Source organism: Hippoglossus stenolepis, chromosome 9 (genome assembly GCF_022539355.2).
Source record: "Hippoglossus stenolepis isolate QCI-W04-F060 chromosome 9, HSTE1.2, whole genome shotgun sequence".
Lineage (NCBI taxonomy): Eukaryota > Metazoa > Chordata > Actinopteri > Pleuronectiformes > Pleuronectidae > Hippoglossus > Hippoglossus stenolepis.
The window spans coordinates 3,705,445-3,728,113 of record NC_061491.1 but is presented as its reverse complement, the minus strand read 5'-3'; the positions used below and the strand labels follow the sequence as shown (position 1 = coordinate 3,728,113).

General features: G+C 41.7%; 1 protein-coding gene across 1 annotated transcript in view; it reads left to right on the top strand.

Annotated features, from left to right (window-relative positions):
• The first annotated feature begins 391 nt into the window (after positions 1-391).
• The window catches only part of nsmfb (NMDA receptor synaptonuclear signaling and neuronal migration factor b), a 53,390-nt gene continuing 31,112 nt past the window's right edge, over positions 392-22,669 (top strand). Inside the window, exons 1-5 of the mRNA XM_035164893.2 lie at positions 392-686; positions 13,872-13,933; positions 14,946-15,716; positions 15,968-16,040; positions 17,245-17,250. Coding sequence (XP_035020784.1) covers positions 616-686; positions 13,872-13,933; positions 14,946-15,716; positions 15,968-16,040; positions 17,245-17,250 — 983 coding nt within the window. The 5' untranslated portion in view covers positions 392-615. The remainder of the gene's footprint in view (positions 687-13,871; positions 13,934-14,945; positions 15,717-15,967; positions 16,041-17,244; positions 17,251-22,669) is intronic.

The following is a 22,669-nucleotide window of genomic DNA, read 5'->3' as shown; positions in this document are numbered from 1 at the left end:
GCAAGCTGGAGGTGAGTTGGAAATGTATTGTTGTTTTTAGTTGTAGCTACAAGTAAACAACATCCGGTTGGTGACGCTTCCCTTTCAGCTCGCTTCCATTGGCTCTTGTGGGTTTCTCTCGGAGCCAATTTCTAACATGTTTGATATTTATGATTCAAAATTGGGGAGGCTCTGGATCAATTTATATTATTTAACTTCAGGTGAAATGATCAGTGCCATTATTAACGTTATTCAGCGTGTTTTGATTAGTGACGTGTAGAAATGTGTGCAGTGGAACAGGTCTGATCTGTTCCCCGCTCTTCCTTTTATGGTCTGTTTCCTTCTGGAAGCCTCCGCTGGATGAGGCGCGCAGAGCGCAGCGCGCCTCATCCACTCTCCCTCCATCCTCCAGCGGAGCTGCAGCGCTCTCCGCTCAGCTCCTCCGTCTTTTCTCTCTTTAACCGGCAGACATGATGCTGACAAACATGAAATAATCACAGACGTGACTTGTCGGACACTGATGATTTTTTATTTTTGACCATTTGGTGATTTTTCTCTCGTTTGCTTCGTTTCCACGTCGTCGACCAGTCTGTGGAATGGTGTGCGTGTTCTCCCCGGGGTCGTGTCCACTTCAGCATGGGAACTGCGGTGTCCAAAAGGAAGAATCTGAGGAGTGATGCGATATCTTCCGTGGCCGCAAAAGTTAGGTGAGTGTGCCCGGGGTCTGTGGAGCTCTGAAGCCGGGAGGAGGAGGAGAAGAGCCGGCTGCCTTTTAACTAATACCCATTCTCTGATGGAGGATTCTACACTAATTACTACTGGCTGTAAATGTATATGCACATATTAAGGTGAACTTTAAAGTGAACTGACAGTGCACAGTAAAATAATGAATTCTCATGGGGTCGTGACTCCTCTGTGAGTTTGGCTGGTTTTCCAGGGGGAGCGCAGGTTACTCTGCTCCATTTAAAGTTTCACTTTGGCTTCTAGCTTCTAGCTTCTTTTCTTTCTTTTTTTTGCCAAAATTCTTCCTATTAATGTCTGCTCATTTTTACTAAACATGAATAATATATATGAGTTTCACCTGAATGTAGAAAAACCTCTCTCACGTTGCAGCCCCTCTTTTTGCAGTAAAAACATTTCTAGCAGTTTCGAACCTGAAGCCTTTTAATTGGCTGCCCTTTTTTAATAGTATGTGCATCATAGGGAAACCATCTGTCTTGTAGGCATATATAAGTACCTCTGATGAAATTTGAGTCAATAATATTTGTGCATTATTTACACTGAATGTAAATGAAGGCAAAACTAGAATTATATGACTTTGACCTTAATACATATACTTATTTTAATATCAAAGTTTTTTTCTTAACACTTTAGTTTTAGAGTCATTGCTTTACAATTATGAAATCAAGAATTTATTTTCTTTTCTTTACCTGTTTCACCTTTTATTGCAAAGCTGAATGCTGCATATCAATCAATCTTTATTTGTACAGCACATTTCTGACAGAGGTAGACTCAATGTTCTTTACAGCAAAACATAGAAAACATTGAAGAAAATGAGAAAGAAAATACGGATTGATACTCCACACCAATAACATATTGGAATAGTCACATACGGCACATGGATTATACACAGTGTGTATTCCCTTTGCTTTAATGAGATGGTCACCGACTTCCAGATAGACTGTCTTGGACTCATGACTAATTATAATGACATTTAACTTTGAATGTGTGCGTCATGTCATGAAAGGTCTTTGTGTCATGGCTGTCAGATCAGTGTATTACTCGGCTCCTAAGGCTGCGAGGATGACGAATGTTTCGCGGTAGGAGATGCCCTCGATGTCGCCCACCTAACCGACCCTCAGAGGCCAGGTGGCAGACAAATGAAGCACTCTCCAGCTCTACATGATCACTCGGCTACTGTGCAGTGTAATAAAGGCACATATGCTTAAAACACACAGCGCGTGACCTTTCCATCTCACTTACACACTCGGCACCACGCTGACTTATGCACACATTCGCCAACTCTATTTGTCTCCGTCTTCCTCGTGCTGTTTGCGTGTTTATCGCCTCCCTCTCTCCGCCTCGCTTGCTTTTTTCACACCTCAACTCCCCATAAATCACTCCCATCGCAGCCAGCATCCCAGACGTGGCATGTGGACTGCAGCCAAGGCTTGTATGTACTTCCCTCTCTTATCAGTAATCACAAGCCACACTCTAGTTGACAAGGAGTATAATGGCTTTCGGTGAAGAATAAGCGCTTCCCCTAAATCCCAGCCGCTCCGTCTGAGCTGAGCCGGGATTAGTAATGTTTCTCCATCCTGCTAGGAGATCTGAGTTCATCTGTTGTACAGCGAGTGAGCCAACGCGAAGCTGCTTCACCTCCACCAAACAAATCTAATACCATGTCTTTGTTTTTGGGTGAGTGTGATAGTAATGCCATTCAGGGATTATACTGGAAGTGTGATTAATAGGATCCTGTTTTCCTGTTCACTCTGCTTTTGACCCTGTGCCTCATACATCTGACCCTGGGAGAGTTAATACTTTCAAAGATCTGTACCTTAGCAATGGGTCATAGAAGTGTAGGTTGACACAGGTTACACTGGTTGGGTTCTCAGGTATTATTGTAAGTGCCAACATAACCACACAAAGTTCCACAAGTGACAAAATCCACGGGGCAGGGGAGGCAGATGGGATTCTAGGACCCCGGGACCGGGGGGCCCAGGTGCAGGCTCATCTTTGCCTGCACTTGCTGATGTTGATGAAGAAAAAACAAGAATTAAATCGCTCCACTTTTTAAACTCTTTACCGAGCCACTCATTGTGTGTGTATGGCTGGGGCATTTTGGATGAATGCACTAAGCTCTTACCTGTAACTACAGTTCTATATTTATGAATGTTAGTGGGTTGAATGTTAGATTAAGGTCACCTAACGTGCTTTGTGGATGCAGAGTAAATCTGTAATTAATTGAGGTAATGTTCAGATGTTACCTATGCCAAAGTATAATCATAATGGCGTTAATGGTTCACACATCATCACCCTAAGCTAAACTTTTTTGCATTGTAGTACAATATTGTTTTATAATATTTGAACCTTAACATGCTGTTACTGGGGGCCCACCCTGACCTTAAGGAAGGCCTGGACCAGGGGTGTATACACACTGCTCCCCCAACCAGTCATTGTGTTGTATTTGTACCATAGACTGTATATAAACATGGTCTACTCCTCAAACCTGAAGCCAAAGCATCTCAATCGCCACCTGGCATGCATAGGGCATAAGTCCCTCATCCCCCATGTTAGTGGATGGGACAAAGTCTAAAAGTAAATCTCAGCAGTTTCTGTCAGTGTAGGAAGTGTAGCCCCAAATGTTTTTTCACTATGTCTTATTTTAATTAGTTATTTGATGCTATAAACAGTGTTAAACATCATGATTGACGGATGAAACTGTGTCAAGCTTGCTCGAGAGCCACTGCCTTGGCTCCTGTGCAGACTCTGGCTCCAAATGTGCAAGATGGCAGCATCTCTATCCGATATACTTTGGCTTCATTTCTGGGTAGTGGGAGGAAGTGGAGATTTGTTGTCCAGAAAATAAAGCTTCAGAGAAAAGCAAACCAAGCTCATCAATTCTGCAGACAGAACAGTGTGTGTGGAGGTTCAGACCCTGATGCCTTGAAAACTCTAAAGGGCAAAAAGTAGGTTGACATATATAATAAATCAATGTGTGACAAAATTATATAGATATAACCAATTTTGTAGGTTATTTTTAGTGTCAGCCTGACAAAGGAGAAATGCGAACATGATGTTACTTAAAGTAGAGCAGTCAAGCTGAATCAACACTAGATCTTGGTCCATTGTGATGCTAATAGGAACAGTTTTGACACAGGTTCTTATTTTATACCCTGACGATTGTGCTTAGAATTAAAGTTTTTAGTAAAAAGGGCTTAATCCTTACAGGATCTCTGACATGCAGTCAATTGTGTGTTTCATTTTTATGTTTTGTGAAAATTTCCTGCACTTTGCATGAAGCAAAGTATTGCCTCACACTATCTCCCTGTCCTGTTTATGAGAGATCTCTATATGACAGCACACCAAACACAGGCCATCTGTTTTGATTAGCCACTTGATAGATAACGTCACCATTAATATTTCAAAAATGTTTGAGTCACCTCTGAAATGAGTTGCACAGCACAACGGTTTTCAGGTCTTAATAGTTTCCACTTTGGTGAAAATGTGATTTCATGGCCTCTTTCCCACAGGACGGTGGGACCGGCAGCGAGCCTGTCCTCATCGCTGCACAGATTAGCTGCAGTCATGGTCCACTGTGGCTATTAGCTAAAAAACATCTGGGTCCCCACTCTGAAACAAACCTGTCAGAATCACTGGTGGGAAATTATACATGAGGCTTTGAAGGCTAAATATGACACATGATGTTTGAACCCACAGTGCTGATACATACTTATAATCCTTAATTATGCTAAAGTTTAATGACTTTATACGGCACATCGTAACACAGCAAAGTAAAAATGGGAGAGATGGAGGCCATGATGCAGCATTCCTCATATAACTGGTAAATTGACTAACTAATTAAAGAAGCCAGCCAATGCTTGTCTAACTTGATTCATACTAAAGTACAATCAACACCTGGAATCAAATAACAGATACAGTACATAGCTGGTAGTCCTCCTGCTTTGCAGATTTTTCGTTAAGCCATCTACACTTTCTGTCTCTACAGAAAAGTTGTATTGTCCAATCGCAGGTGCCCACTGGATGCCACAATAAGTTTGTCCTCCTTTACTTCTCAGTAATGTGTGGAGAATTTAAAAGCAAATTTGCTTAGCTATTCATGTTTTTGCATTGATTTTGTATGTAATTGTACAGTGTTGAGGCCAGTCTAAACACATCTAAGGGACGTGGTCTTTTAAGAACTTGCCCTTTTAGAGCAGTCTATGTATTTTCAGTGGGTTAGGATCTCGGAAAGCCTCCAAAGGCTTAATTTCAGCTTGATTTAGCCATCCCACTATGGCCATTTTGTGCCCAAATGCTTCCAGTACTTTCCAAAGGATGCTTTGATGTTGTCCTTACGAATTCTGAGATAATCCTCTTTGTTCCTCCTTATTCCTTTGTGCAATGCACCAGTTTCACAGCAAAACAGCCCTAGAGCATGACGACCACTATTTCTAACAGTATTTACAGTGGGTGTGTGTACAGTACAGTGAGTCTCTGATTTACTGGCTAGTACAGTGTATATAGTACAGTGAAGTGTCTCCATCACCATCTTGGCCAATTATTTCCAAGGAAAGTACTTGAACTGCATTACTACTATAGCACAAGCGGAGTAGTTGGGCAGTGGTTTGCCTTGCCCCTGGCCATTGGAGTGCACAGATTCTGGCCATTCCACTAGTTTACAGGGGAGTGTAAACTAAAAGTTTAATCCCAGTGAATCCTAACAAACAAGCCCCATTCTGAAGGTCTGGGAAAGGGTCGAGGAGAGGGAGAGGTCCCTCCTGTGATCGAATCCAATCGAATGGTCAAATCTCATGTCATTTGTCAAGGAAATATCAGGGAGGCATTTTTACGGGAAAACCCCCAAGATACCAGAGATTGATGTCACTCTTAGTCTGTGTTGTCAACAGTCATGAAGAATGACCTCTGCTGATCTTCACTGATGACCAGAAGGAACTGTAATATCAATGAAGCTCCGTCCACACTGTGCCCTTGGCCTAATGGATCCTGACCTGTAATTGCCGTATTTTCATAAGTAGCCTTGTATACTGCATCAAGTATTGCGCAATCTAATTAAATAGAAAAAAGTCAATAATAATGCGTGAGCCAATATCCAATAAAAACCATTATAAGGGTGTCACTCCATCTCACCCAGAAGCTGCTTCTGCATGAGCAATTATCCTGCCTCCTCCTTGTCTCATGTGATGAGATACTTAACGTGGGTTTTTTTCCGCTCGAGCGCCTATTGATGAACCTTCTTACATTCTCTTGAGAAATATGGGTAATTACATGACTCATGGCCTTTGTTTTCAGTGATAGCGGCGCAATTGTCTCTTAATGAAGTCATTAGCCTTTTATTAGTCAACCCTCCTATAGTGTACAGCTAGACAGGCAGCAACCGGACAGAGAGATAACAATAGACACGGACCTAACTGGTGCTGTATAAATCTACAGCAGGTCACGTAATCTGTCCTGCTGCTTTGCCTTGTCCTTCCTTTTGCATTCGACCAACCAATCAATTATGAATGAATGGATAAAAAATGTATTACTGCATCATGCATACAGTTATACTGGCACCTTTACAATATGTTATAACAAGAAGTCTGCAAATCAAGAAAATCTACAACAATCCAGAACAAAATTCATAAATCATGGACAAATACTGTGCTGTAAATTTTATAAATAAAATAACATTCTAATACAACATTGGCAACAGATACACCCTTAGGCAAACAGTAGGAAATGAAAGCACTGGAAGTGTCTGTTAAAAAGATAACATTTTTAAAAAACGGGTGAAATATAGCTTAACAAGATAAGTAATGAAGGTAGTTAAAATGAAAACCTGCATTTCAACCAGTGTTAGCATATGAACTCTCAGCTGAATGTTAATAAAGGGATTAAAAAGCGGTTAAAACGTCAGTTGCTCTTTTGCAGGCTTTTCAATTAAATTCAATTGTATTTGTATAGCGCCAAATCATGATATACATTATCTCAAGGCACTTTACATAGAAGGTCAAGACCTTAAAAATTATAGAGAAACCCAATAGTTCCCACAATGAGCAACACTTGCTCATTGTGAAAAAACTCCTTCATTAACTGGAAGAAACCTCCAACAGAACCAGACTCGATGTGGGCGGCCATCTGGTTGGGGTGAGCAGGGAAAAATGGGGAGGAGAGGAGAGGTGGGTGGAAAAGAGGGGAGAGAAGAGAGAGAGAGAGCGGGGGACTAATAATAATAACAATAATAATCATTGTAATAATAACGATAATAATAGTTGTTGTCTGAATCCTGAGTCGGAGTCAGAAATACATCCAAAGAGAGAGAGAGAGAGAGAGAGAGAATATGGGAAGGAAAAACAAAGTTAGTCACATGTAGTAAAATAAATAAATGAATTTGGCAGCAGAGAGACAGAAAGAAGGGGAGAAGTGCTCAGTACATGATGGGAGTTCTTCCAGTGGTCTCGACCTGTGGCAGCATAACTAAGGGTTCAGGACACACCTGATCCAGCCCTAACTATAGGCTTTATCAAAAAGCTTTAAGCTTAAAGCTAAAAATAGTGTCTGCCTCCCGAACCCAGAGTGGGAGCTGGTTCCACAGGAGAGGAGCCTGGTAGCTGAAGGCTCTACCGCCCATTCTACTCTTACAGACTCTATAGGAACCACAATGGAGCCTGTGTTTTGGGAGCGAAGTGATCAATTGGGACAATATGGTGTTATGAGTACACCTGAGTTATTTCCTGGTTGGGCAACATGTAAAAAGGATGTGAGACTCCTTAACTCCCCATTCTGGCTGCTGAAGTTGTCAAACTGTGATAAGGGAGGAGTGCTGTCCTTCCGTTTTTGCAACTCAGGATCTGAAGCTTGAAGATGAGTGAGATGTAACATCCTGCACCCTTCACCTGGATATTTCTAACACTATAATTCATTGTTTTGTAAAGAATCTGCAATTATACATTCTATCCATTTATTCCACTCTTATACTCCCCCTCTCCCATTCCCCTTTTTTGACCTTCTACCCATCCTTTCCATGTCCTCTCCCATCCTCCTGTACTCTTCTCTCCTGATTCCCTCTCTTCTCCACTCTTTTATCTTTCTGGGCTTTAATGTCAAATAACTATCTCGGCTATAATGATGCCCTGTTGATGACAGTGGCAGGTAGGTGAACAGTAAGATGGCCGGCAGCTCCCTCATTGATCTGACTAATTATGGTCTGGATTGCTGATCACCTCCCAGCGAGCGGATGGAACATGGAGGGCACAGCAGGGTCAAAACTTTAACAAACCTCCTCCATCAGCCGGGGTTTCGGTGCAGAGGCTGCGCCCACATTACAGCATGTTACAGTGAAACATAAAGCCACAGCCTTTATGATGACACTGCCTCACTTCTAAGATTACTTTTATTTCTGCTGTATCAGTTACCATAATATATGGCTTAGATGAAACCTTTGCAGTGATATTTAGTCAGGTGTTTTCCATCCATGAATGCTATGCAAATACAAGGCGTTGGTTCATTGAGATAAGCTTTATGTTGTGCTAATTCACCAGTTAGGTGTCATTATAAGATTAATTAAAAGAGTGCCATTCAAACGTCACATAATGGAGACCATGGACGTATTGATGTGATGGAAAGTCCGGTGGTTTGTTTCTTTTATCAATTCAATAATCCTAATTGATTTGCTGAATCTGTTTCCATTGTACTTAATCACTTATACCTTTTATTGATTCAGCAACTTTTCCACCTCTATCTGTTGTAAATACCTTTGTGTGGTATTTTTTGTGTTTCCACTTACAATTTGAAAAGCCCATAAAATAGCTGGATAGAAACAGATTTAATGTCATTGATTTCTGGTGTGTGTTTCTTTCCACTTTTTTTCATGCACATTTTTGAAGAGATGAAAATGGCGACAGACGAAAACATCATGTGGACCAATGAGAAGGCTGCAACGTCCTTTGAACGAATACAAAAGTGGACATTGTCTTCTCTCCCTCACCAAGCGTTCCATCGAGTAAATACATTCATGGTTTTCCATCACTTGAGGTCTGATTGGCACTTTTATCATATGGTTGTGCCTTCTTCCTCTGCAGTAGTATAATGGCTTAAGAATTAGCACCACGTGCTGTTTCAATGAAACAAGTCTATACTAACCCGCAACTTACCCAAGTGCATAGATACTCGTTTTTCTACAAGTTATACTTAGTAATACAAATAGATGGAAACTCAAAGAAAGCATCAAATCAAATTTAGATTGCCTTGCACATTTTAGTAGTGCGTTTAAAAGCAGCAGGATGATGGATGAAGTCTCCTTGTTGGTGAAAGTCCCTGATCCTTGAAATGGATTTTCATAAATCTCTGTACATTACACTTAGCTAAGTCAAGCAGCAGTGCACAGTTTAATACAACTGTGGTAATAAGTAATATATGCTCAATAATTAAACATTAAAACCAAAGGGATATGGTAACCATTTATATGAATTGCAAATGAACAAGCATTGCCAAGCACTTTGACCTTGACATTAGCATTATGTTCAGCCACAATATACACCTCTAGTAGCCTGATGGCAACCCAAGCGCCAGTCAGAAAATTACTCTGCATACCCAACAGAATTATGCACATAGTCTCTGTCATTGCTTGTTGATATTAAGTTGCACTAATCAAAACATGTATATTAATAAGGGGTCATATGGCTGCAGGTAATGTGAAAGAAGCTGCTTATGGCGACGCTTCCAGCTGTAGCAGCAGCAGGTGAATGTTTAGACAAACCCAGTTCACAACAGCTGTTCTTTTAGAGAGTGAACATAGAGGAACATTTAGCAGTTTAAGAGCCAGACATTTTTCTCCAGAGTCACTATAAAAGCCTTATGACAGTCAGTTGTCATATACTGTCATAGTACCGCAGTCAAATCATCGTACTCCTCACCAAACTGATGCAAAGGATTAGGATTATGCACAATTTATAGTTGTATTTGTTCCCCTGGTCCTTTTCTGGGTTAATCACTGAAAGAGCTGGCGAACTACCTGAATTATTGAGTCATGCTGGTCTTATTTCCGTTTCAGCCTGATAAAGATTCCACCAGGGACAAAGTTTTCTGGCCTAAAACAGGTCAAAATAAAAAAGAAGTGTGGATATGATTGGTGGTCATTAAGCACCTCCTCATTCAGACTTGTTTAGCTTCCATCAGATTAGCAAATGAACATTCCTGCTGCCTAAACAGCATCTACCAATCGTTTACTCATCTGAGGTTTGAATTGTGTGAGCGTTGTTGTGGAGCTCGGGCATTCAGCCAAATCCAGTTCTTTTTACTGTCAGGACTCCCTGATGACGCCGCAGCAGCATGAGGGAGCTTGAGCCGACAGTGGGTGAGAGGCGGAGTACACCCACAGGTCGCCGGGGTATTGCAGGGCCAACAAATATAGACAAACAACAATTCATGCTCACATTCACACACCTATGGTCAATTTAGAGTATCCAATAAACCTGCATACTTTTGGACTTCCCCCACATAAGGGCCCCAGGCCAGCTGTTATGTTTGAACCCAGAACCTTTCTACCTCTCTAACCAATAGTGCAGTTCCAGTTCTAAACCTGCTTGTTTGGAATGGGCTGTTTGCTTGGATTGTGGTGATGCTGGTTGCAGCTTTATTTCCGAAACTGTAAAAGTGACCCGCAGTAATTGAGCCACACACTCCAGCAAACATTGAGAAAGCACATGCACTCATACTAGCACAGCACACCTTTATTCTTGTGTCTGTCTTACTGAGGCTCTTCTGTTTGCTCTTCCAGCTCTGTAACTTTCACCACTGAGCCATTAGATGTGAATGTTTCCCCAGGCATCTATACCCTACACCCCTCATATGTGCCTCATATATAGAGCCATCCCACTCCTTCACACATAGAGCGAAGGAAGGAGGAGAAGCCTGGCATATAACCAACCCATAAGAGGATAAAATCATCTAGTTTCTGGATCATCTGTCTCCTCTCCGTCCTCCCTCCACCCCTTATTTTATTAGCCTTTGCTTCGCTTATTATTCCTCCCTCCTTCATCCCACTTCCCACTCCACCCTTACTTTATATTTTAGTCCTATAAACACATCTCTCTCTTGTCACAGTGTTTCTTCTTCTCCCTGCTCACATGTCACATGGCTAAAAACATGCAGTGGAGAAAAAAAAATCAGTCCAGAGGCACAGAGCAGATATGCTGGCACAGCAGCAGCAGCAGCTGGATGACATACGGCTGGATGGTGGTCAGCAGAGTTCAGCTGTGATTTGTAATTGTGTTAAAACCCACTAACATCGAAGTGTTGTGTGGTCTGTGTTTCTGAGTGAGAGTAGAAAAAAATCATACATTTAGAAACTAAGCTGACTAAGGCCAGCAATCTGAAAACCCTTTACTCGGTAAAAAATTGGTGGAATTTGGTAAATTTTGATACAACCACAATCCCTGTTGGCCACAAGATTATGTTTTACATTAGCGTTCATAGTAATCATAGTAATTACAACTCACATTAATACCTTTTATTAAATTCCATATGGTCCTGAATGGGACTGGGACTGGTGGGCAGGAGTGTTGAATCAGTAGGATACCAGGCCCTGCTATTACGCACTGGCATGACATACTGAAACACTTAGATAGACATCATCAGTATTTATTAGTTCCAGTTATGCTGTGTCAGTTTCCAGTAAAATGATGTGGTCAACCTGATTCCACTGGGGGAAAATATTGGAAGTATTCTGTCATAATAAATGGGATCAGATGGTAAATAATTAAGTCATGTTTTTGTATGAGGAGGCTTAGAAATCTTATAGCCTGTGGCTCCACATGTCTAACACAATCTAATGGTCTAGTGCATTTGCTAAGCTGAGACTTATGTAGATTCCCCATACATTTTTAATATATAATATTAATATATTGCTGTTAAGACTGTAGCTTTTTCAGTTTTTAGCGGTAGGCCATTTACCTTATCACCGAACTCTACTTTTATAGTATGGGAATGAGGGGAAATACTGTGTGGTGCAGTAAAATAGCAAGTGACAAGATTTATTCCTTAGGTTCGGCCTATACAAGTCCAGTCCATTTGCTTGGGACACTGCGACGATTTGTCCTCTGTGAACTGAGAAAACGTTTCGACATCCCCTCCTCTCAGCATAGTATATGGAATTTTTATTGGAATGAGTTCACGGAGTCAAGCAGATATATCAGAGATGATTGCATTTTCTTTCTTGTGACCTCCCTCCTCCGCTTCTCCCGTCATCCAAGCTGGGAGGGGAGTTTTTTTCGCGGGGAGAGCTGCTGCACGTGCCGTCTCATATTTAATTAGAGTGTCGTAGCAGGAAGGCATATAGGCTACAGCAACAACACGGCAATTCCATTTCACTGCAGCCCCCCTGAGATTTAGCCCTGCGTGCATGTAGAGAGCATATTGAGTGTGTTGTGTTTATTTCTGCATGCTATTCCACATGCGTGCTCTAAGGATGTGGGAGTTTGTCTGTGCGTGCAGATGTCAGGAATGCCAAGTTGTAGTGAGGAAAGTGATTATAGGCTTTACTGTTTCTCTATAGGTGTGTGTGTGTGTGTGTGTGTGTGTGTGGCCTCTGTCTATTATGATGTTCATTGTAAAAATGTGGGTGTTTCAGGTGGAGAAATGTGTATCTGACTGTGTAACAAACTATTTCATACCTAAGTTGGGTAAAGCTGCTGATATTACTTATCTTGTTCCTGTTACACTGAACAATAAAATATCTGTTTGTGGCAGGAAATTATTATTTAAATTAAAGTTGAAGTAAAGTTTGATTTCTCCTTAGGTTTTGAGTGAGAACAAATTAACCACAGTATTATGATACTGAAGTAATTTTCTCATTTTCTATCGAGAATAAAACAGCTTTTGGGTTTCATTACATCGTAATGAGAAGGCTTCAGTGCCCCACCCCCGTTTTTCAGCAAACCTACATAGTTTAAGTAATGTACTGTTATCGTTTGAAGATGTCTCTTTACAGCATTCAGTTTATGGAAGGGCCTAATGTGCCATTAAATTTGTATTTCACTCATAAAGTGTTGGAAAGAAAGCCTAGAAAACTAGGCCAACCAGCTGCCGCTCAGACCGGAGAAGCACTGTGGTGACAACAAATTTCCGCTGCGAAAAACTAAAAGCACCAGCACCTTTCAAGATTAGCTCAGCTAAGATAAGATCAACTAAGCCAAGATAAGATAATACTTTATCAGTACCACTTTTGGGAAATTTGCTGTGTAACCATAGCTTTTTATTCTGAATACACATTTCTTAAAAGGTTGAAATGTTCACAATACTTATGAGTTGATTCTGTTCAAATCTGTGTAAAAGTCCAGAAATCCCACTTGTATCATGCAGTATAAAGCTTACAATGGCATTGATTGATTCCATTATGTGCTGAGAAGTGTTTTTTGAGTGAGGAGTTAAGGTCTAGATGCTTCAGAACCACAGGGCTTGGACCACTGTGCATGAGCTAATGACAGTCATTGAAAGCTGCTCCCTCTCTCAGAGGTGTGACATGGAACACTCTAGAAGGGCTTTGACATGTGTTTTTAGTCGAGAAATTTATCATTTTTGTTTCTGATGTTCAGCTAAAGGCTGATGTCAGCAATGATGAGAGAAATATCTGAGGATAATTACATGTAAGAGAGGACATTATGTATCAGAACATAGACACAGTCTGTCACTTAGGTGCTTCACACCATGCCAGTTCTTTGCTGTTCCTGCCAATAAGCAAGATTTCATTACATTCCTGAGTATGTGCCTTTTTTTTTCCTAGGTTTATGGCTGGCACACGCAATGTCACAGTCCCCTATGGGGGCTATCAGCTGCGCAGGGGGAGACAAGCTGTAGCTCCCAAGCTGTTTCCCAGTCCTTCCGTCACTGTATAAGAACACCATGTTACCCTGGAGAGAGACGACTGTTATAAAGTATAGATTCAGGATGCTGACAATAAAGCAGCTTCTTACAGACTCGTGTCCATCTACTTGGCTGGTAGCATATATATATATATACAGCATATAGACAGTCACCCATGAAGAGACCTCACAGTTAAAAAGCTCAGACATCTTGCTCAAAAATTATTTAGACCATGACTCTTTGTGAGTCACTTCTGTGTTACACAATAGTGGTTGAGGCTGAACTGCTTCATTCTTGTGTCTCTACAGAGCAGCCAGAGCATTCGGAGAATACCTGTCCAATAACAACACAGAGAACCGCAACGGAGCAGGTAGGTGACACAAACACACACACTGGAAATAAAGTCTTAATCTAGCGACCAACCCTGGCACTGTCTGGTATAGTCTTACGCCAGCCAGTACAACAACATGGAAACAAAGGTTTTGCAATTCTTCTGACTTAGTTGAAAATATTACCCCAAAGAATCAGGCCTGGCATACATCGTATCCTCACAATTGGAAGAAAAACTACAAGCAGTTGTGAATGTATCAGAGATTCAGAGAAGTTTATTCTGTGATGTAGATGTTCTATTCAACCAAATCCTCAAAATGAGGTTCAAGATTCAAGATTCAAGAATCTTGAATCTTGAATCTTGAATCTTGAAATGTAATTTGTTAGCAAAATGTAGATGTCCCTGCTTCAACATCAATCCTAACACCACCTAGGTATTTATCACCACCTATGGATGGAATTCGTCAGACCTCTTTCAGTTTAATAAAGGCTTTACTCCTTTAAAAACAGAACCCTACCCAAAATAGTAAATCTTCAATTTCACTGAAATCCAGGAAAAAGTTAGCTTTCTGCTCAGTTTTTGTCAATATCACTCTCACAAGTATGTCCCTTACTTGTTTATCCACAGCACAGAGAGCAAAAAAAACCCTTCCCATGAGCAAACACTTGTTTACAAGCCTGCAGCATTGCAGCTGCCTTCTCTGTGAGAGGGAGCATCCATCCTCCAACACCCTACAGGACGACAGGGCCTTTGTTTCTGTTGAAGCCCTTCATGTTCTGTACTTGACTATCCATTTCTAAATCATTTTTCTTGTTGCTCTTTTCTATCACTCATCCACCTCTCTGATTTGTCCTTCTCATCTTCCTGAGAGCTTTGCTGCTCATAAATGTTTATCACACTACTGGCAATTTAACAAGAAATCCACAAACAATCTCTACATTAATTTTTTGTTTCGATTGAGGTATTTATGTGATACACATTTGGAATATCTGTATAAACTTATTTATCTGTCTACCTTTTTTGCTTTCTCATTATTTCCTTCTACATCCAGATCATCTATTATCTGACACCTTCCCTGGCCAGGACTGTGACTCTCCAGACGTTAGCCGCTTGCATAACAACAATCTGCCACACCAGAGCCGCTGTTTCCCTGTAGCAAAACCCAACCAATCCAGCCAATCAAATCCCAGTGCTCCTCCCCAGTGTCAGCCTCTAGCCCACAGCCTCCAGGCCCCAGCACCTTTGGGACCATCCAAACGTAGACTCTCTGTTGAGCGCAGCCTCTCTGCAGAGGAGCCCCCAGTTGCCAGAGGCCCAGAGGGGAGTGTGACGGTCAAGCCGGCAAGAGTTTACACAATCACTAGGGAAGGAGGGATGACCCTGGGGGGCCGTGGCAGTGAGGAGAGCCTGGAACTGGAGGTGCTTAAGGGCTCCAGGGAGCAACCTCTATCCCAGACTCCTACCACTGCCAACCACAACCCATCCTGCACCAGCCAACCCTCCGCCTCAGCTGCCCACGGGACCCATCATCGTAGTAGCCACCACCGCAGCAACCATCACCATGCCAACCAGCATCACGGAGGCCCGCCATCATCATCTCAGCCACTGCAGAGCTCGGGGAATGCCAACAACATCCGAGACTGGGGGATGAGAAGAGGGGGGTCGCGGGACGACTACACCCCAGACTGCGTGGCCTGCATTCGGGCTCCATGTCAAAGTCAGCGTTCCCTTGACCTGGATACTTCACCGCGGGATGGGGAGAAGCACCGCAAGAAACTGGAGAGGATGTACAGCGAGGAAAGACCACCAAGTGATGACAGGGGTAAAGAAAGAGGGATGGGAAACGGGGTGGGGAAGGGAACTGTTGATATACTCTACATCTATCATGTGAACAGCTTTGTGGTTCATCACCTCTGACAAAATGTCTACACCAGAACAGTCAAACAAGGAGGAGGTTACCCCATTCAACACTGTCTTGCAAACCTGCATTCACTAGCCTCCTCCGCTAATTGTAAGGCCTGTGTTTGAATGCTCTGCTCGCTACGACACACTCCTTTTGTTTTGTGTTTACAGAGGACACTCCTAATAGCTGGTTCCCCAAGGAGAATATGTTCAGCTTTCAGACAGCCACCACCACCATGCAGGCGTGAGTATGGCATGGAAATCCACCCTCACTCCCACTCTGTGCATTACTGTATCATAAACCATCACCTTGTGGAAGGATGAGGTTCAGCCTTGTTATTCAAAGACTTGCACTGTTCATCTCAAATGTAATGTTCTACTACAAAATTGCAATGTCTTTCATATATTCCTCACTTGCTGGTTTCACCGATACAAGAAGCCAGTACAACTTGTTATAGATAGTGTTGGACATAATCCAGCTGAGTTTTTCCTTTTAAGTTCCTCTGTAAGGTCAGTCAATTTGGTGAAACAAATTTTATTTATACATACAAAATGGTTCAATGTTTAAAATGCCCGTGACTAGTGCTTTACTGTGGGTTTTTCACGTTGAAATGTTCACCTATATACTTCTGTGAATAATCTTGGTAATGAGCAGATTTATTAAGTAGAGAATGTGTGCTGACCCAAACAGTTCACATGCTTCACCAGCACACTCACACGTGCCCTCCACTCTTTGTAACTAATTATTATCTATCACCCAGATGTTTTAATTATGGCCTTCAGACAGTCGAAGCTCACCCACTACAATTTTTGTCATCATCCCTCCCACGCTCCCTCTTCTCTCTCTCTCTCCCTCTTCTCTCTCCCTCTCCCTCCTTCTCTCTCTCTCCATACGTCAGCATCTCTTCTCCCTTTGTCTGTTTCCATCTGTTTTCATCTCTCCATGTCTCTAATAGGGTCAGACTGATATATGGTCCTGACACGGGCCTTTGATTAAAATTACTGACCAACCACTGTCTTGCACCTCTAATATGATTTGCTGCAGTTTGACTGATTACATGCTTACTTTAGAACTGATCAATGGGCAGCGCTTGACATGAATTGACTCTAATGAGACATTTGATTAGATTTAAAGGTTACGTTTGTATCTTCATCTGTGTTATATCCCTGTCTTCTTTTCACCATCCATACCGATGTGCATGCCCTGATAAGACTTCTATCCTTGCTCATTGATATTTTGAGTATACAGTCACAGGACTGCTCATCTCAAGGTGAGTGTTTTTGCCCGTAGTGTCCTCAACTGAAACTGAAAGATGGAACATGAGGCAGTGTGTGAAATATGTGTGTGGACACTGTGGAGTATCTGGCTGGCCCTGCTGCTAACCTATATTTTGTTTGCTCTTATTCCTCTCCTCTCCATGTGGCGGCTTTCCAAACCATGGCTGAAGAATATCGTGAGTATCTTTTTGAACCTCCCCCACTGTTCTTCCTCGTTGCTCTTCTTTTCTCACTCCGTCAGTTAGGTAACATGTCTTGAATCCTTTTCCCTCATGTGGCTTTGCGCAATTCAGGCTTTTGTGTCCTTCACCCCCTGAAAGTGTGTCCTCTGGACTGGGTGTTTGGAGCTACACATTCAAAAGTACAGGGAATGTACAGTACATTACAGATATGATAATCCAAAACTCTGAATTCACATATTGTACTGGAATATTCTTCATCGGTGGGTTGCACAAGTAGGTCATCAAGTTAAATTGCTACAGTAATAAGGTACCTTTCTGAAAGTGTTCTTTCATGTTCAACACCAACACAAAGCAACATGTGCCTAAAGCCATACACTTATGCAATGGTCATGAAAAGCCTATTTGTCAGAGCATAGCATAGCTTCAAGCCATTTTCATTGTTGTTGAATCTAAAGATAGACACAGATGTAGCTGTTGAATAGGAACAATGTGGATTCATATATGTATCATTTATGCAACTTTTTGTGTTATACGTTGTAGAAGAGAGGTGTGTACTTGGCATATAGACGGACACAGAGTAGGATTTGAATTATAACTAAATATAACTAAGGTTAGGGTGTGGCTAAAATTATTTTAAAATCAAATCTGTTTTTATGAAGAGCTGTAATGTAAATTACATTGATATTGACAGAAGATAGTTTATCTAGCTGGTATGACTATTTTTAACCATGCCATGTGCATGTTGATGTCTGTACTATTTCTGCTTTGAAATGGAGCTGGTGCTTACCACATAGGATATTTAGAACCCAGAGAGGCTAACAATAGAAAAAGCTTGCAGGAGTTCTTTGTCAACATTTCCATGGCGTCTGTCACGTTTGGAAATATCAGCAGACGCGTCACAACTTGTGACCTCTGAGCTTTCAGAAAATTATTTTTGGTGATGGCAGATGGTGGAAGGAGTGAGAGGATGAAGGGAGAGTCACTTCTTCAGGAATAGAGAAAGTGATAAGGGTTCATGAAGCTAAAGTATTGTTATAGCGGTGCACAGGCAGAACTATGGAAGTGTTTGGAGAATAAGCACTGGACATACTTCAGCCCGCTGTTTGTCATCCTGGAGCTCATCAGCTGTCTGTTTGTCAGTCAAAGCCACACTACAGGACATGACCTTTCAGACATACACTGTCACCGATGATTCTCATTATGTCTGACATCCTGTCAGAGCCATTACTGTCCCCTTTGGCAGCGGCAAGCCCACGTTGACCAACGTACACACTGACAGAATGAGAAATAATGGACATCAAAACTGTCAAACAAGCAATACGTTAAATTCTATTTTATGTTCAATTTGTAATTGACTTCAGGGTACAGTTACTTCACATTGAGTAGAGAGAATTGGTGGTTTTGTGGTAACTCCTCATTGTCTTTTCTTGCATTGTGGTCCTAGTGTGTGTGTGTGTGTGTGGGTGTGTGTATGTAGTACGTTACAATGTCCACAATGGCGGATAAAAACACCCCTGTGCTGCTAACTTTAACTACTGTAACCACTTACCAAAGCTAACCAAACTCCACACTAACCCCGTTGGACCCCAATGGACCTCTCATCTTGAACCTCTGTACTGTGACCCTATCCCTCCCTGACTGGAACTGTATATTTATGCCCGAACCCGACTCGACCCAAAGGGCTTAAGTCTGGTCAATTTCTCTCAGCTTTGTGACATTTAAGCCAGGCCAAGTGTAAAGAAATACATAACTCATAACCAAGAGTATTAGGACTATAATATAAATGATTTATGAGGTAAACCATGTAAGTTCTGTGAAGGTTATTTACCCCTTGGGTCAGTTTGGGTTCAGACAAAAATTCTTTGGTATCAGGTCAGGCGCAGCTAAAGCATAAAACTTTATATCCCCACAAAACCACTTAATGCTTTGACATCCCGGCAGGGCATTCCGAGGCATTGCTGAGAAAAAGAGACGGAAAAGAGAGCAGGAGGCAGCCACCATGATGGAGAGGTACCGTGTCCTGGCTGTCCTGTCCTGTCCTGTGTGGTGCAAGACTGTCCCTGTCAGAGTTCCCCTATTACACAGCAAAGAAACACATCACGTCAGAGAATCTTAAAGTCTCTGTGTTCTTAATGGACCATTTGGCCAATTTGTAACCGTGACTCTAGGTGTCTGTGTGTAATGTATATTTTCAATCAGTGACTGGAGCCTTTATTTATCTTAAATGCAGATAGAACCTTCTACTTTGTCGTCTTTGCTTGATTTATGTTATATGAGCTACTGTCAATGAATCTAATGAATCACTAATCTTCCAGTGACTGATATTCCTTCATGGTGTCGGTGGGCTTTTATTTTGAAACAACGGCGGGAATTATTAAGTTTCTATGATGGTAATTTAATCTTGCTCATAATCTGTCTCTGTTGGTAGTTACTTGTTGATTTGATTAGATACACGATACAGGATTTACCATTTGATTCAAATGCAATTACACATTCAAGGACAACTATAATAATAAAAAGAATCAAATAAGGGTAAAATTACAAAATGTACATCTCAAAATAAAACAGTGAACGAGAAAAAGCTCTTTCACTTTCAAATACAGTTGCCAGTTACTACTATATATGCAAAGTGGTCCATTTCAGGGTAAAGAAAAATAACTGGGCTGAATACTTGAACAAACAGCTCGCAAAAATATTCAATATGCAGCCCACAGTGTGTCCATGTTTCTAACGTCGTCTGTCACAACAGTAATGCTGTGATATGGCCTGTCTGGCTCCCCTTCCATTACAGCCTGTTAAAGGACTTCTGCAGCGTAAGCTCCCATGTGTCATTCAAACAGTTTGCTGGCTTAGCTCGCCATCTCCCAGTTCTCCCTCGTAGTGTGCGCTGATATTGTGGATATACCTTAGCTCTGAATAGTGTGGGAGGCCTGCTGTTAGTGGAATGCTCTTGAGCTGAAATACTGCCACAACAATGACTTCACTAAGGGTGGGACGTTTTCTGTTTCTGTATACAGCATCATGTCCCAGTGCTTCCATCTTAGAAGGAGTGTAGGTTCCAGACGCCTTCTGCTTTGTTATCATATAGCTCTTTAACACCAACATTTGCAGGTATTTACAGGTTTTCTTAATGTGGGTAGAGCCGCTAAAATAAGGCAAGTAACTATTTTCCCTTCACCAGGACTTTGCCTTTCTGTTTGTTCACCCGGTGTTTCCACTGTTGTATCTTGTACGATACAAAGAAGAAAATGGCTGTTGGACATTGGTCCCAAGATGTGAATAAAACAATGAATGTCACAACCTGCCTCAAAGCTGGAACAAGTAGGCAAAGCCACACATGAGCTTAACCTAAAAATAAGTTGAAAGAAATGAACAGGAAATGTTAATGTGGAAGGTAAAAGTACAACCAAAACCAAATGTTGTGGAAGCCATGGGGGTAGGCAGACTGAGATGAATCTCCCTGATGACCAGGCTCCTCCCATCAGGCTCTGCAGGGAGAGGCCTGCTTTGAGAGGGTCGTCAGAATGAATACACAAACATTCATGCCTATCTGCGCTCCAACACCTGGGAGTTCAAAGTGCGTCACAAAGCTTTGCCGGAAAATGTTCCGTGTAAGTGTCTAGACTGCCAAAATATAGAAGAAGAAATTTGCTGGCTCACCCGGGTGTTGTGTTTCTATCACTGCTTATCGGAGCCACATCGGATGTCTTTGACCCGAGAGTGAATGCCGATTGTTTCCATTCCCATTACAGACAAAAGCCAGATGTTAGTGGGTGTTGGTGGTTTTTTTGACCATGAGAAAAGGGCATAGTGACAAAATTGCCGCATCGCTCCATCCTTGGAACACAAACAATCATGAACCAAAATCGGATTATTGGTCTACATTATGGGATAGATTTCCCATTTGCTCAACCAACTGACGATGGCGGGCCATTTCCATGACAACCGAGCAGACATTAGATGTAAAAATCTCCCCAAAACTTAAGGTGTTAAAATTATTAAGCAAACGACTGTAAACTGTAACACGACAGTTTCTGTGCAGTAGACATGTCCAAATGAAGCACCGAATCTGCAGGTAACTTGCCACATCTGGCTTTACATGTGACCACAAGAGTCAGGATGAAGAACATATAATAACTGCCTGTCCGTCAATGACTTAACAATGTTAGAAGAACAAAGTACAGAATGCCTGTCAATGTCATTTAATAATAAACTGTGGCATAATACAGAAATAACTTAGTCATACATCATCAACTCATAATTGATTAATTATTTATTAGTTTAGCATCAAAAGCAGGTGAAATTAGCTCATGCTCGGTGGCAAATTTCCTGTCACTTCTACTGTTATCACCAAACACATAGTGACTCACTCTAGACCCTTTCATTGCTTTATTCTTGATGATTCAGCAGTTTGAAACATTGACTCTTGACACACACAAACAACTCCTCATGATTTCTGATTGTGCAACATATTGATAGCCAATTACACACGAAACAAAACACTCCTTTCACTCAACTACCCTCAACTGCTGTTATTGGGCCATCAACACCTTGTAACAACGTGTGTGCGTGTGTGTGTGTGTGTGTGTGTTGAATCCCGGAGGCTGTGGGTGGCAGGTTTAATCAGTGTTCCTCACTCCACACTGACATGTAAAAGCAGTGTCTCTCAATACAGGGCCGTAGCTCACTGCACTGTGACTTGCTCTCAAAGTCAACGAATCAATATTTGGCAAAAGGCCGCACATACACCAACAAATTTGACACGCCATTTGTTTTTGGAGCGTGTGTAGAACACTGTCAGGATGCAATGCTATTGACAGAAAGATAGATCTCAGTTCCACAAATCTTATTTTGCATGTTTGAATAAGAAAGCCATTTTATTATTTGAAAAGCTTTCAAAAAGGTCATAGCCCAATCAAAGAGTCGAGTGGGATTTTTGCAGAATTGCAGTAACACGTATTCTTGCCACACACACACATCGTCTTGGTGCACGGGTGTTAGTGTTTTTCAAAGCTGTTGCCACTCAGTATGAAAATATAAGGGTGGCTGCCTGATGGATCCCCCTCTTCTCTGAGTCATCCAACTATTTCAGGCTCTGCCTTCACGACTCCTGCAATCTTCCCTGACATGTCAACTGTGTTTCTAAGGATGCCTCTAAACTGAACCCTGGATACAAAATAGCTTCAGACAAACAATATGCACGTGGGAGGCTGTGTGCTTTGCATTTCCTCTGACATTTAGATGAACCTGTTGCTGTTTGGGTTACTCTAATATGTTAGCTTGATTATGTTTTTTATATAAACATATTGAAAAGATTTTGCTCATTATTGATTAGTCCTATTACTCTGATTCTATATCAATTTTCCTAATGCTTCTTTATTGATTTGATGGATACTTGATGACCATTCAAAGA